The 14119-nt window shown below is 47.8% G+C and overlaps 1 protein-coding gene across 7 annotated transcripts in view; it reads left to right on the top strand.

Moving 5' to 3' along the window:
• Window positions 1-14119, top strand: part of SPRED2 (sprouty related EVH1 domain containing 2) — a 116864-nt gene that overhangs the window by 40461 nt on the left and 62284 nt on the right. The window contains exons 1-2 of one of the 7 annotated variants that reach the window (XM_059659627.1): window positions 2873-2961; window positions 3236-3342. The exons of 3 other annotated variants lie outside the window; for them this stretch is intronic. In XM_059659627.1, the coding sequence (XP_059515610.1) occupies window positions 3326-3342 (17 nt within the window). In that variant the 5' untranslated portion in view covers window positions 2873-2961; window positions 3236-3325. 3 more of the 7 variants (XM_059659624.1, XM_059659622.1, XM_059659625.1) reach the window with 3 other exon arrangements.

The following is a 14119-nucleotide window of genomic DNA, read 5'->3' on the forward strand; positions in this document are numbered from 1 at the left end:
GCGATCCCTACCTTGAGGGCTCACATTCAGAGTTTCATAAGCTCTGGATTCACTCAGGTTGAACTTCTCCCCGAGACATGTTATAGTAAAATAAGGGACTGAACATAGCTCGTGGGTGTGGCACTGGCCTGGTTCTTTTAGGCCATGGAACGCACTGAAACCTGGCGTTGTCCTGAAGAGCCTCCTTGCTCATTCCTGGTGGCTTTTAGATCTTTGCTCTCCCTCATTCTTCAGTGTTTTTAAGTTGCTTTTTACAAAAACTTATATATGTGTTTAGGTTAAAATTTGCATTTTTGGTTAATAGTCTAAACTGTTAGGCCTAAGTTGGAAATAGATATTGCATAGAGTTGATCACTTTACTCTTTCTGATTTTGTTTCGCCCAACGCTCTGGCGTTCACATGTACACATTACCTAATCTTTCCAACACACCCACTTCAGAAATAATTTTGAATCATTTACCGGCATGTTTTGAAACTTTTGTGTTGTTTTTTTACTTATTAGTGTCAGAATTGAATAGATTTAGCTGTAGCTCTTCACTGAATAAACTGAAACCTGGGTGTGTTTTCCCTTATTTTGTGGGGGGGGAAAAACAAACGAACCATGAAGGGTACAAATGATTAGATGTGCAAATGAGAAGCCTCTGTTGGAGGGAGCTCATACCACCTTTACACTGGTCAGAGCTGAAGGACAGTGCGTATGTTTCTTAAAGAGAAAGCACAACCAAGGTTGCAGATACCGACAAAGGAGGAGATTGTTCCGGAGGCCATTTGTGGAGTTTCTGTCTTCAGTGTTCTGTGACCAACACTGAGGGTATGTGGATGGAATACTTACCACATAGCCCACACCACGCAGGAGCCTTAGGGCACTCCCCACAACATCATCCTGTCGCCGTGGAGGGAAGGGCCCCCTGGCCCCCTCCTTGAGGTTTTAGATGTTTATGGTATTCACTGAATATTTCCCAATCAAAGTATTTTTCTGTAACAGTAAAACCGGCTTCAACTAAAGGAAAACAAAAAGGAAAGTTCCTTAAGAACCATCTATGGGAAATGTTTGCTGGGTGGCAGGGAGAGCGGGTCTCCAAAGTGGGCATTTTAAAAGATACTTTTATGCTCAGCACTTCTGAAACAAGAGTGCCCTAAACATAGAGAATGACAGCTGAAGGGCCCACACCTGAAATGTCCCTCCTGAGACAGGCAGCCAGAGCCTGTTACTTGATTTCTCTTCCTCTCTAAATGTGGACCGTACTGTACGGATGGAGGTGACGTATTTTTGACAAGTTATGATTACATTCAGACCTTTCTCGGCCGACAGCACTGTTCTGGGTCTTGGGTGATCAGAGCTGACCTTACATTCTTAAGAGGGAGGGAGCATCACAATAAGCAGGGACACCAGGGAACAAGAAAAGTACAGGCTGTCCCCAGTGCCAGGAGAGACGTGATGGGGAATAGCCGATCCGGCCCTTACCTAGTGAGTACTGGCTCCGGAAATGCTAGCTGCTACTCTGTGTTATTGACCGGCCAGTTGCAGGGGGAAAGTTCCTTGACTAAAGTTCAGCGAAGACCTATATCCGAAGGCACACAAAGTTAATGCCTGTGCTTTCTGATACCATATCGCCCCCGCTCTCGGCCTCCCTGTCTCCCGTGAGCACAATCAGTAGACAATTGCTGGAAAAATCAACTGTGCCGGAAGGTTTAGGAAGCTATTTGGGATTTCCAATGTTTTTCTTCCTCTTAAAGAATAATACAGCGTGTCCCCATTTAGGGGTTAGTGGTGGTCATCATTTATCTCTTCTGCTTGCTGCCTCATTTTGCTTCTTTGCCCAAAAGGAACTTCAAGGGAAATGAGATCTTATGTAAAGTTTCCAAGTCAGAAGACACCCTCCCCCCCCTGCCCCTGATCCCCATGGCAGTGGTAGGGAATGAAATGAAACATTGATCGCTGTCTTCCTCTCCAGTTCTGCCCGCCCCTGTGTCAGAGGAAGCCAGGGGAAAGAAGGCAATGCTGGCTCTCTCGTTCCCCAGCCTTCTACCACGCCCCCCATGGTGCTGGCAGCAGTTAGGAAGGTGGTGAGTTTTCTGCCACTATGCCAGCTAGGCCACTGTGAAGTCACTGCCAAAGTCAACATGTGCAGCCTTTGTGTCTGGCCGGTAGGTTTCATAATGATGGCTAATGGAAGTCCTGTTCAGATGCCCTCAAGCTCATTGTGTATTCAGTCTCCACTTCTCCTCTTATGTAAAAGCAAGATCCTCGGGGAATTTTTAATTTTGCCTTTCCTCAGTCACTTGGCAAGGTCATGGGCTTTATAAGTGGCCATTCAATAGAAATTTATAGCAGACCTAATGTGTACCAAGTTTTGTTCATGAAAGATGTGTGTGTGGGGTGGGGTGGGGGTGGGGGCGCAGAATGACTAAGCAATGGACCCAAGGCCTTGAGACTCTTGGTCTAATTAAGGCGTGGAGGAGTGCTAGGTAAATAAATAACCACAGGATAGATCAGGGCCAGAGAGCTCGGTGGAAGGAGTATCTGAACGCCTCACATGAGAGGGTGGAAGCTGGCTTCCTTGTCTTGAAGTCTTCTTTGAGGGGCAGGATGAGTTTCAGTGAGGGTGAGGACAGGTGAGAAGGGTTCTTCCTAGTTGTGGCAGCATCTGTTGCCTACTGGTGTCATCTGAGGGAGGAAAGGGCCTGCCTCAGTTTTGTGCAACCTACGTGGTCACACAGAGCCTTGTGCTTAGAAGGGCCCCATACTTGGTTTATGTTGTTGCCACCTTGAAATCCTCAACTTTTGAACAAAGAGCCCCATCAATTATTTTCATTTTCTACTGGGTTCTGCACATCCTGTAGCCAGTCCTGCATGTGGAGATGGGGCTCTGAAGGTGGGTGGGGCCAGATTGTGAAGAGCTGTCTGTCAAACTGGAGAACATCTGGTTTTATTCTAGAAGCAGTGGGGAGCCATGGAAGGTATGTGGCGGGGGTGGTGGGAGGCTGGTGAGACCAGGGGAGGCTAGGCTGGCAGTCCATGGAGGGAGCCTGATCAGATCATGCTGGTACAGACGTGGCGGATACAAGAGCTATACCCGGTGGAGATGGCCGGCTTTGGGCACCGGGGACGAAGGTGGAGGGGGTGGTTGGAAATGGCTGAGGTTTCTAGCTGGGCTGGAGATTCTACTCAGCCACGGGAATGAAGGAGAAAGGAGTCCTCGGGGCCAGTGGCAGCCAGGCAGATGTTTTGCAGGCGTGGGGCGAGGCCCTTTCCAGAAAGACCCGGAAATCTCTGGTGGGACAGCTTGTGGAAACATGCTCCGCAGCTGCTCAGCTGCAGCAAATGACCTGCGGATCAAGGTTTGTGTCAGTATCAAGAGCTTCACTAGAACAAATATTCATCCAAAAATAAACTTCCCGTTCTTCCTGTTTTTATAACTTGCCTATTTCCTCCGAGTTTGAAGCTGGTCTCCAGTTCCGTGGGTTATTAATCTTCAGAGGATCAAGACCTCTATAGAAGTATTTCCTGTACATGTTTATCTACCCAGCCCTAAATTATTTTCTCCAAATGATAAGATAACTTTTCCATCCTGGTGTGTCAGGCTTTTCCCTTGAGAGATTTCAGTTAGACACCCCAGCAAGTAAGGCTAAACCAGAAAGACTTCTTAGCCCGGAGCCTGGGAAACCCGGGGGTGGGGGGGGTGGGGGGGGAGTGACCTGCAGCGGGTTTTGACGGGCACTCAGCCCCCTCCTCCCGGGTAAAGGTGGCTTCTATCTGGCCAGAGTCTGAGGGAGATAGTGTGACAGCTGCAAAGGGCCCTGTTTGGGGACATTTTAAACGCCCTGCTGAATATCCACCAGGGAATAATGGCTCCGGAAAGGCTGCTGCCCCTCGGAAGAGTTCAAAATACCCCTCGTTGGGCCGTAATGTGTTCTTACAACGTCTTTCAACTAGAAAGAGGGCCCCTACTTCCCTCTTCCTGTCACAAATGAGGGAATTAGAGTATATTTGGTGCCCATGACTGTGCACAAAGAAAAAGCAAAAAGCCGTGTGGACACGTCCAGGCCAGATAGACACAAGGTAAGTAGGCCAGGGCATTCTGCTCGTTACCCAGTGGGCCCACCTGCCTGTGGGAGACTGTCTTGGCTCTCCTGCTCTTTGTGCTGACAGCCCAAGCTAGCCTGCTGGTGGGTTATTTGTTCAGTGTGAGCTTTCTGGTATGACTCTTGCAGAGAGGCCGTGGGGACCGGCTGCGTGGGTGGCGGCTTGTGCCGCAGCGGAAACTGGAGGGAAGCCAGCTGCCTTTTACTGAGGCCTTCTGAGGTGGGGCTGGGATGTCAGATTTTGCACAAGGCACCATCCCTCTGCCCTTGGCGACTCAGGTGACTGGATTGGAAATTCCTGCACCAGACCCTGGCGGCTGCTCTCAAGACCCGCACTGTCCAATTCCTCAGCCCCCAGCTGCCCGGACTGCCGTGCCCTTGAAATGAGGCTGGTGTGAGCTGAGATGTGCCGCACGTGTAAAATACACTTCGGATTTTGAGGCCTTGTTACAAAAAAGAATGTAAACTATCCCATTAGTAATTCTTTCATTTTGATGACTTGTTGACATGAAAATATTCTAGATATATTGGATTATGTCAGCTATAGTATTCTAATTAGTGTTGCCTGTTTTTTATTACTTGTTTAATGTGACTACTAAAAAAATAAGGGCATATGTGTATGGGGCTCATGTTACATTTCTATAGGACAGAGCTGCTAGTCTATATACTGTGGGGTCAGCTGCCAGTGTGGCTTGGAAGCAAATATGGCCCCAGAGGCAGGGGTTCAGGGGGTCGGGGAGGCTCCTTGCCCAGGTGGCCTGGGTGGAGGGGATGACCCAGCCCTAACAAGACTGCCTAGGGCAGTGGGTGGGACAGCCTACTTCTACTCAGGAGTTAATAACTTAATAAGCAGCCTCAGGAATTTTTAAAAATCCTTTCAAGAGCACCCCTCCTGGCTTAATTTTTCTTTCTTTCTTTCTTTCTTTCTTTCTTTCTTTCTTTCTTTCTTTCTTTCTTTCTTTCTTTTCTTTCTTTTCTTTCTTTTCTTTCTTTTCTTTCTTTCCTTTCTTTCCTTTCTTTCTTTCTTTCTTTCTTTCTTTCTTTCTTTCTTTCTTTCTTTCTTTTCCTTCCTTCCTTCCTTCCTTCCTTCCTTCCTTCCTTCCTTCCTTCCTTCCTTCCTTCCTTCCTTCCTTTCTTTCTTTCTTTCTTTCTTTCTTTCTTTCTTTCTTTCTTTCTTTCTTTCTTTCTTTCTTTCCCTTCCTTCCTTCCTTCCTTCCTTCCTTCCTTCCTTCCTTCCTTCCTTCCTTTCTTCCTTCCTTCCTTCCTTCCTTTTCTTCCTTTTCTTCCTTTTCTTCCTTTCTTTTCTTTCTTTCTTCAGCCTGCTTTGTACACCAGCCTCTTCCTGGAACCCTTTCTTTCAAAATTCAGAACTTTCCCTTCTGTCAGCCTGGGACCTGCAGGCTTGGTGGTGTCCAGAGGGCCTTTTCATTTTATTTTCCTTTTTAAAGTGCTCTTCTACCCTAGGTCAGGCTCCAGTAGCTGCCCAAGAACTACCCAGAGCGGCCTGGAAAGCCACTATTTCAGACAAGTCCCGTGTCCCCGGGTCCCCCCGCCCTTTGGCGTGGTTTCTCAAGTGTAAATATATCTTGGGCAAACGCGAGGTGGGTGTGAAGCTTAGGAAACTCCTGCACTGAGAGGGACACAAGTACAGAACCATAACCACCTCCTGATGTTGGGGTGGAATTTCAGGAAAAGGGGGGAAATTCCAGTGGTGCTTGAAAGCCGCAAACAATTCCCTGTTGCAAGGAGGAGTTTCAGAGGTCCAGGAAGAACCTGTTGGACTGTTTAGTTGTCATTTGCCAAAGGATATTACGTGGTGGAATTTCTCTGTTTGGGCACCTGTGCCGGGGGTGGGGGTTTGTTCTGTCCTCAGTGTCAGAGCAGCCCTGCACCGAGGCACTTGGTATTTTTGACACATTGTGTCCACACTGCTGTCCAGGGTATACCGAACCTTTGCTGGCATAACCCACCAGAGAACCAGCATTTATTCCGTGCTTACTCTGTGTCCGGTGCTTTATTAGATACTCCAGAGCAGGTGTCATTGTTTTTCTGTTTTGCAGATGAAGAAACGACAGTTAAAAAAAGATGACCTCATAGCTAGAAGTCAGTGGGGCACAGAGTACAACTTGGGGTGCGACTCCAGAGCCAGGTGTTTAACATCGGCTGTCCTGCGCTGCCCAGACCAGTCCCATGTGCGCGCTGGTCCGTCCTGCTCAGGCATTTGTTTAGTATCGACACGTCTGCTGGTGCAGGCTGGGACACGACGCCAGGGAGGGTTCAATTCTGTGCCGCTGAGCTGAGTGCCTCTGAGCTTTGCTGGAAGAGCACCCTCTCACGTGGCCTCTGAAGTGCTCCATGCTGCTGCACCTTCTCCCCATGTGGCTGTTGTGCCAGGGTTGTCTCGAACGGTGTCCCACCTGCCGCTCCCAGGTGCCCTGCAGCTGCCGTGTGGATGCAGACAGCACACCGCCAGAGGCGGCAGGCCAACCTGGTGAGGTTTGGAATAGCAGAGGAGTTAAGGCCTTTGGCCTCTGGAGTCAGAATGTTCTTTTGGTTCTACCTCTCAATGGCTTCCTGGGTAGGCTTCTTGGTGCTCTGGACTGTAAAATAGGGATACTCCTATTTCCTGTCTTAGAGAACAGATGTGAGAATTAAAGAGAACGCTTAAAGGTATAGTGTACTTGGCACATTGGGTAAATGTCAGCTGACATTTCATTTTGATTATCATTAATGCCATTTAATGCTGCATGATGGATTTGGCGGTCGAATGACCCTTTCACAGGGGTCACCTAAGACCATCCTGCACATCAGATATTTACACTACGATTCATAACAGTAGCAACATTTTACAGTTATGAAGTAGCACCGAAAATAATTTTATGGTTGGGTCACAACATGAGGAACTGTATTTAAAGGGCCAGAAGGTTGAGAACCACTGGATTAGAGTCTTATACAAAATGTACTGGCAGATCTGATCATGTGGCCTCCGCTTTTTGTTGTTTAAAGGCAAACATATCAGAACATATCCCTTTGTACCTGACTATGTTCCTTTGTACTTGAGCTTTGTATCTGTCAAAGCCGTGACCTCACTTCAGGAGGCGCCATGCGCACTCCATCCTCCCAACCATTTGCTTGAAACATTTCCAGAAGCCTTTTGGGGACTCTTCAGAAGAGAAAGATGGTGATGTTATGTATATCAAATGGAAAGGTAGGTTGTAAGTTTGGAAATGGCCTTCAGGTGAATGAATAAGTCGAAAATAAGCTTTGGTGATGGATCCACTGTAAGGTGAAATTGAGTGCTTAACTAAAAAGTAAAGGTTGATTTTTGTGTTTTAAATTTAATGGCTGGCTCATTTATTGTAAGACTAGCCCTGAGGCAGTCCCCAGAAGAAGGGTTTCAGGCAGCTTTTGACTTGGGGCAGCTCCTTGAAAGCTCTAGTACAGTGGTCGGCAAACCGCAGCTCAAGAGCCACACGCAGCTCTTTGGCCCCTTGAGTGTGGCTCTTCCACAAAATACCACGTACGGGCGCGCACATACAGTGTGATTGAAACTTCCTGGTCCATGAGCAGAAGTCGGTTTTCGGCCTGGGCGAGTCTATTTTGAAGAAGTGGCGTTAGAAGAAGTGGGGGTGTCGGTCGGTGGGGCGATGGGAGACACGGTGCAGGCGGGCCACGGGATATGCAGCGCAGGGGAGGCGCTCGATTCCTGCACGAGTTGAGTGAGCCAGTCAGCAGTCTCATTGCAGTGGTTAGTGCTAGTCGCGTCCGCAATCGCGCGCGGGTGACAAAAGTACCTACTCGAAGCATCAAGTTACCTGTATTTTTCCAACCAGCTGCAAATCCTACAGGTATTTTTGTCATCAATTTAAGAATTGTAATTCTTTTGTGTTGGTGGCTTTATTATTATAAAATGAAACATTTTTTAGGTGCCCTGTTTGACATGGCTACAAAGAAGAAGCAAAGAAAAACGGAAGACGAAAACCGTGAATTTAAAGTTGAATGTGCCTACCTATATAGTTTAAGTTTAAAAAATTTGGCTCTCAAAAGAAATTTCAGTCGCTGTACTGTTGATATTTGGCTCTGTTGACTAATGAGTTTGCCAACCACTGCTCTAGTGAAGTCTCAAGTCTTAGTGGCAGGGGTCTGGGTGTGAGTGGGCAACATTTACTAGGACACGAGGTTCTGTTTTGGAAGTACAAGCGGGCCTTATTTGCATCTACGGTCTTAAGTAACACCTGCAGCCGAGTTGGCCTTGAGTTGGGGGTGGGGGGGTCGCTGCTGGTGGGGCCAAGAGCAGCAGCAGGCTTAGTGCATCCAAGGAGGAGAGGCCAGAACCTGGGTTGACCTGCATTCCAGGTCTGTGTGTGCCTTGCGATACACAGAATTCAGGTCTGAAAGTGTGAGTGTGCGAGGGAGGAGTGCTCTGGTTGGTGTCCTCCGCCAAGACCATGGAGCTGCGCGTGTAAGAAGCGCTCCCCCTTCCGTAGACACTGCTGAGTGGCTGGAAGGCGACAGTCAGCTCACTGGGAGTGGAGGGAAAGTGCATGTCCCTGTGGAAAATGTCGGAAGAAAGGTCAAGGGTTTTATATCTTCAGGCTCTTGGTGACTAATAGACTCATCCGGAAGGGCTGGGCCCCCGAGCAACCTTTGGATTATTTCCTACAGGTGGCAATGAGAGGTGCCACGTCCACGATACCCTAATGTTTATCTCGGAGGACATGGCTGTGGAAAGAGCATGGGGCTTTGGGGCTTGGTCAGACTCTAGTTCTGCTGTCTGTTGCCTGATTGTGCTGTCATAAGTAGGATTGCCTGGGCCTCATTTCTCTCATCTGTCAGATGGGAACACGATGACACTTCAGGGTTGTTGTGAGGGAGGTCAGAGGAGTTATAAGGAGGGAAGGCTCAACAGGTGTAAACCCCCCAACTCTCCCAAGGCCCTGTGAATGACATCAGAATGAACCCCAAAGCCACAGAGAGTGGGCGGAGTCCCACCGTTACACATCAGGATATGCCACCTGCTGCAGGAAAATTCCCCCTGTCCCTTGGCGAGGTGAGGCTTGTGCTCTGAGAGGATGCTTGCCAGCTGCTCTCTGCTTTGAATAAGGCCAGCTGTAGTGCTCCAGCACTCAGCAGCTAGAACAAATTAAGCTGCCCAAGACCCTTCAGCCTCTTAAAACAGGAACTTTTTAATAGTTAACATAGGCTGATCTCAGAGAGATACACATTGGCAACGAATGCTCAGGTGGGTGAGAGGGAACCAATGAAAAGCTTGATGTGAACTGCAATCCTGATATTGATAACAGGTTGTCTGCCATCTGCATTTAAAGCAGGCCCACCTCTGGTTTTCATCTATTTGCCAAGTCCCTAGTGGTTACTATAGCTCCAGTGTCATCTTTGATGGCACCAGTAATTCGCAGAAGCTTGGCCTGGACCCCAGATTCAGGACCCTGGAAAGATAATTGGGCCATGGGGGTTACAGATAAGAGCAGGGGACTGCCACTGTCCTCTCACACTTACCCTGACTTTTTCTGTCCCACTCCATTAGGTTCCTGGACACTGATTCTCAGCCTTTGCTATACATTAGAATTACCTAGGAAAGTTTGAAAAATACCCAGACATTCGGGCTGCACCCCAAACAATGAAACCGAGCGCCAAATTACACACATCTGAGGCCGAGGCATCACCCTTAGGGGCTGAACTCTCCATTCTGGCCAGTCCGTAGTGAGGTCTCAGTGGCACTTGGCTGTTTTCTTGTTATGAAACATTCTAAACTTCACTGAGGTGAAGAGAATAGCATACTGGACCCCATGTATTCATCACCCAGCAGTCATTCATGTTTTCTACACACACACACACACACTTCACACACACTTTTTATTGGTCGGGGAAGGTGGGCTGGAGTGTTTTAAATCAAATCCCAAACATCATTTTATCCATAAATATTTCAATATGTACTTCTAAGAGTTAAGGAGTTTTAAAAAAGTTACCACAATACCATTATCACACCTAAGAAAATTAATAGTAATTCCTTCACCTCCTGTAATACCAAATCCATATTCGGTTTTCTCTAGTTTGTCTCAAATGCTTCAGTACATTTGTTTTGTTCCAATTAGGGTCCCAACAAGTATCATTTGTTTTTAGTAGTTTGACTTTGACTGCAGGTGAGTAGGCCAGTCACTGTGCACACGCAGGTGATGATGCATATGCACCACAAGAGGTGCCGATGGCATTTGACGCAGCTGATGTTTACAGGATGGCCTCTCCTTCCTCGCCTCCCTGAGCCTCTGGTGGGACCTTGACCCATCCCGGAGGAAATGCTCACTGAGCCCCCCCCCCCCCCCCCCAACACGTCTGTGCTGCGCTGCTTCTGCCTGCCCGGAGGCATGTTCCCTTCGGTAAACTTAGCATAGAACCATCAGGCGGCTTGTGGAGAGAATGAGTCAGCTTCAGGGACAGCTTTGGATTTCCTGCTCCTTTGCTGAAGGCAGTGGCTGGGAAGGGCTGGAACGGCCCCTCCCTGGGCTCCGTCGAGGGGTCCTGCTTTCCTGCCTCCCCCTGGGGTTCACCTGGGACTTGTGCTCTGACAGAGGGACCGACCAGCAGCAGCTCAGGCCTGCTTCCCTGAGCTCTGTGTGGCCTCACCTCCAGCTGGAACTCTGGGTGCAGGTCCAGATAATGGCCGGGGGAGGAGAGGGTTACTTTCTGCCCTCGGAGGTGGCACCAGACATTGCAGCGCCCCTCCTCAGTGAGATAGAATGCTGTCAGAATTTCTTAAAGGGGCAGATGCCAGGGTGGTTCCTAGGGTGAATGGGAGGTGAGACTTTTGGGAGGTGAGCAGGAGGAAGATAAGGGGGGTAAATGGGCAACCTAAATAATGGCACTCTGCCTCTCTCCTTCCACATATGCATCATACAAAATCAAAATCTCATTTTATTTTTCCATAACCACATTTTTGCTTTAGGAGGGCTTTGTCTAGATATCAGATGGGGTTTGCTTTTCTTCTTTCTCTGTATAATGGGCAGGCAATTACAGAGCAATAAACACACATCTTAATATATAAAGGCAACTCTGATATATACACAGTTGTTTATTACAGGATTGTTATCAATAGCAAAGAGTTCACAAAAACCTAAATGTTCATGAATAAGGGGCTAGTTAAATAAATCATGCTACATCCTTATGGTGGAATACTGTACAGATGTAAAAAGGGGATGGGTTAGCCGTGTGTTCCAATATGGAAAAAATCTCTGAAGGGTAGAAAGCAAAGTCCAGAACATAGGAATAACATACTGAGAAAGGGTGAGAGGAGACTACATAAACCTGGAAGGATACACACAAAACTTTTCAAAGGTGGTTACAGTTGGCTTGTTGGTTGGGAGAAGGAACAGGGCAGATGGGATGTAGTGGGAGTCTACCTTTTTATATTTTGATTATGAATCATGAATGTGTTACCTATGCAGAACAGTTGACTAAATTAAAAAGAATAAATGCATCTAAACCTACATAGTGCAGATAAATTGGTGATCTACTTTGCTCAGTTAGTGTGTTTTATAAGCTCCTGACCTCTGCTTGTCTGTACTTAAACATCCCAGAAACTGTCCTGAGATGGACCAGTGAGGCTGTGACCAGCCCATGGAATGTGTGCCATATTCTTCCCATGATGCCTTGCTCCGCAGCACATTATAAATATTTGGGTCTGTTCTGAAGGTCGTGGGCTTTTCTGCTTCCTCACGCTGAAATATAAACTGAGCTGACCACATCTAAGGTTTAACGAAGGGGACAGGGAAGGCAGGCTGCCTCCAGCACAGTTAGCTGCTGTCTTATGTGGAGATGGCACCATGGGAGGAGCTGGGGAGGGGGGGGGGGGCGGGCGCGGGTGGCATGGCTTCCCTTCCCATTCTAGTCTTTCAGTGCAATCTGTTGCTTATCCGTTGGCATTCCATGAGCCACATTGTCTATGTATTTGTATTTATTTCCAGCTTCTACTGAGTGGTAGTAAAATCCCTTTGAGCTGAACTGGTCCCACCCTGGGAGCTTGGAATGTTCTAATGTTAAGACTTGCTCTTCACATTTGGCACATTCTTAGTATCAGGGACAATTCCTCCAGGGCTCACAGGAAACAAACAAATGAAATCTGTGAATAGTTTTCTCCCTTTTGAGTGGAGAAAGAGGGGGTAGAGAACATCTTTGGAGAGATTTGAAACAAAGGACATGGGGGGGAGTATACCTTATTTAACAGTATTCTGAGAGATGAATTTTCACTCAGGACCTATTCTTGGCTCTGCCACAAATATACCTTTTATATTTTACTAGAGGCCTGGTACACGAATTCGTGCACAGGTGGGGTCCAGCCAGCCTGCCCCAATTGGGCCAGGCTCAGGGAGCGGGGAGGGGACTCGAGAGGTTGGCCAGCTGGTCCTGCCCCTGATCAGGGTGGGTGGGGGGCAATCAAGGGTAGGGTCGGTTGGGGGGAGGGGCTGCAGGTGGTTGGCCAGCCCCCTGGTCAAACTCCCGGTCGAGGGGACAATTTGCATATTAGCCTTTTATTATATAGGATTTGTTTGTGCATTTGGAGCTTATTCTTTGGTTTTTAAGTCTATAAAATAGGTGGAGCCCACATTCATTGTCGGCATCCCCCCCCCCCCCCACTGTTCCCTTCTGAGACTTATTTTAATGAAATTTGAAGGCTGTCCTTTGAAATGGACAGCGTGAGTGAAGAGTGGGTAAGCCTAAGCCTTCCTTGGTCCCTTTTCTTCCTGGGATGAGTACTACAGTGAGTACTGTTCTAGGGATGGGAACTGATCAGGTTGAGGTTTGATCACGGACTTGTTAGCTCTCCCACGGGTCTCTTCCTTTCTTGACTAGAGCTGTACACACGATGAAAATCGCATGTGGTTATAATTACCCTTGGCAGTTCTGTTGGAGGCCAGCATAGTCTTTCTCCTCTTCCTCCAGTCCTGAGAAGGCCAGTGTTTTCACGATGGAGCACCAAGTGAGATCGTGGGCTAGCACTTGGAGTCCACATTGACAGATGAAATATGTACTGCATCTTTAAACCCTGGAGTCACTTCTAGGGTGGCAGTGGACCGGGAGAGGCATGTGGATAGTGGGCCCCAAATATCAGCCAACTCCAGCAGATGTGTTCAGTGAGAGGAAGAGCCTCCAATGGGCTCAGGCTCTTGCTTCTGTTCTCTTGCTGAGAGGGTGGTGGTGAATTTTCATCTGTAAGGCACTCATCTTAACTCCCACACAGAGCAAGGTTCACAGAGCAAGGTTCACTTCTCGAGGAGGTACTTGGATTCTCCCTTTCCTCCCCGCTCTGTGTAAGCTTTACTGTGACCACTCTTGGGAATTCCTGAGACTGGGAGATACTTGAAGCAGGTTGGATGCTCACTAACTGTGCTTTTAGGTGAGTCAGGGGGAAGAAGTTGGTGCCAAAGTCTTATCGGTAAGCCTTATCTGATAGTTTGCGATCTATTGACCAGTGAGCCTTAACTCGGGTTCATTGGCCCATTTTTTAAGTTTCTGGTAGACTTAAAATGTTTGTGGCAAAGTCAGAAATCATTTTCAGAGAAACGTGTGCCTTTGGCTGCCCTTCTCATGATGTGTTTAATCTGGCACCTGAGAATTGTAGTGCAGGTAAATATTCTGGACACCGTCATTTACTTTTCTTGTTCTGGAATCATGTCTGATTGCCTCTCAGAAACCAGAAGTCAACGGTGTGGCAGAATTTGATTTTAGCTAGGCAGGTAGTTCTTGTAGGGAACAGTGGCCTTAGCGTTCTGGGTCCAGTTCTGGCTCCTACTGCTTTTGAGCAAGAAATGTGACCGCTGGCCTTAGCCTCCTCCTCTGTCAAGTGTGGTTGGTCTAGAACTAGATACCTCTCAGGTTTGTTTTAGAATTCTAGGCTGCCCTCCTGTTTTTTTTTTTTTAGTTACTATCTAAGGTCCATAATGTGTGAAATCCATTATGGGGGTGCTGAACTAAAGCAGGGAAGAAACATTTCACTAAGCTCTGCACTTATTACCTTTTG

This window comes from Myotis daubentonii, chromosome 12 (genome assembly GCF_963259705.1).
Source record: "Myotis daubentonii chromosome 12, mMyoDau2.1, whole genome shotgun sequence".
Classification (NCBI taxonomy): Eukaryota; Metazoa; Chordata; class Mammalia; order Chiroptera; family Vespertilionidae; genus Myotis; species Myotis daubentonii.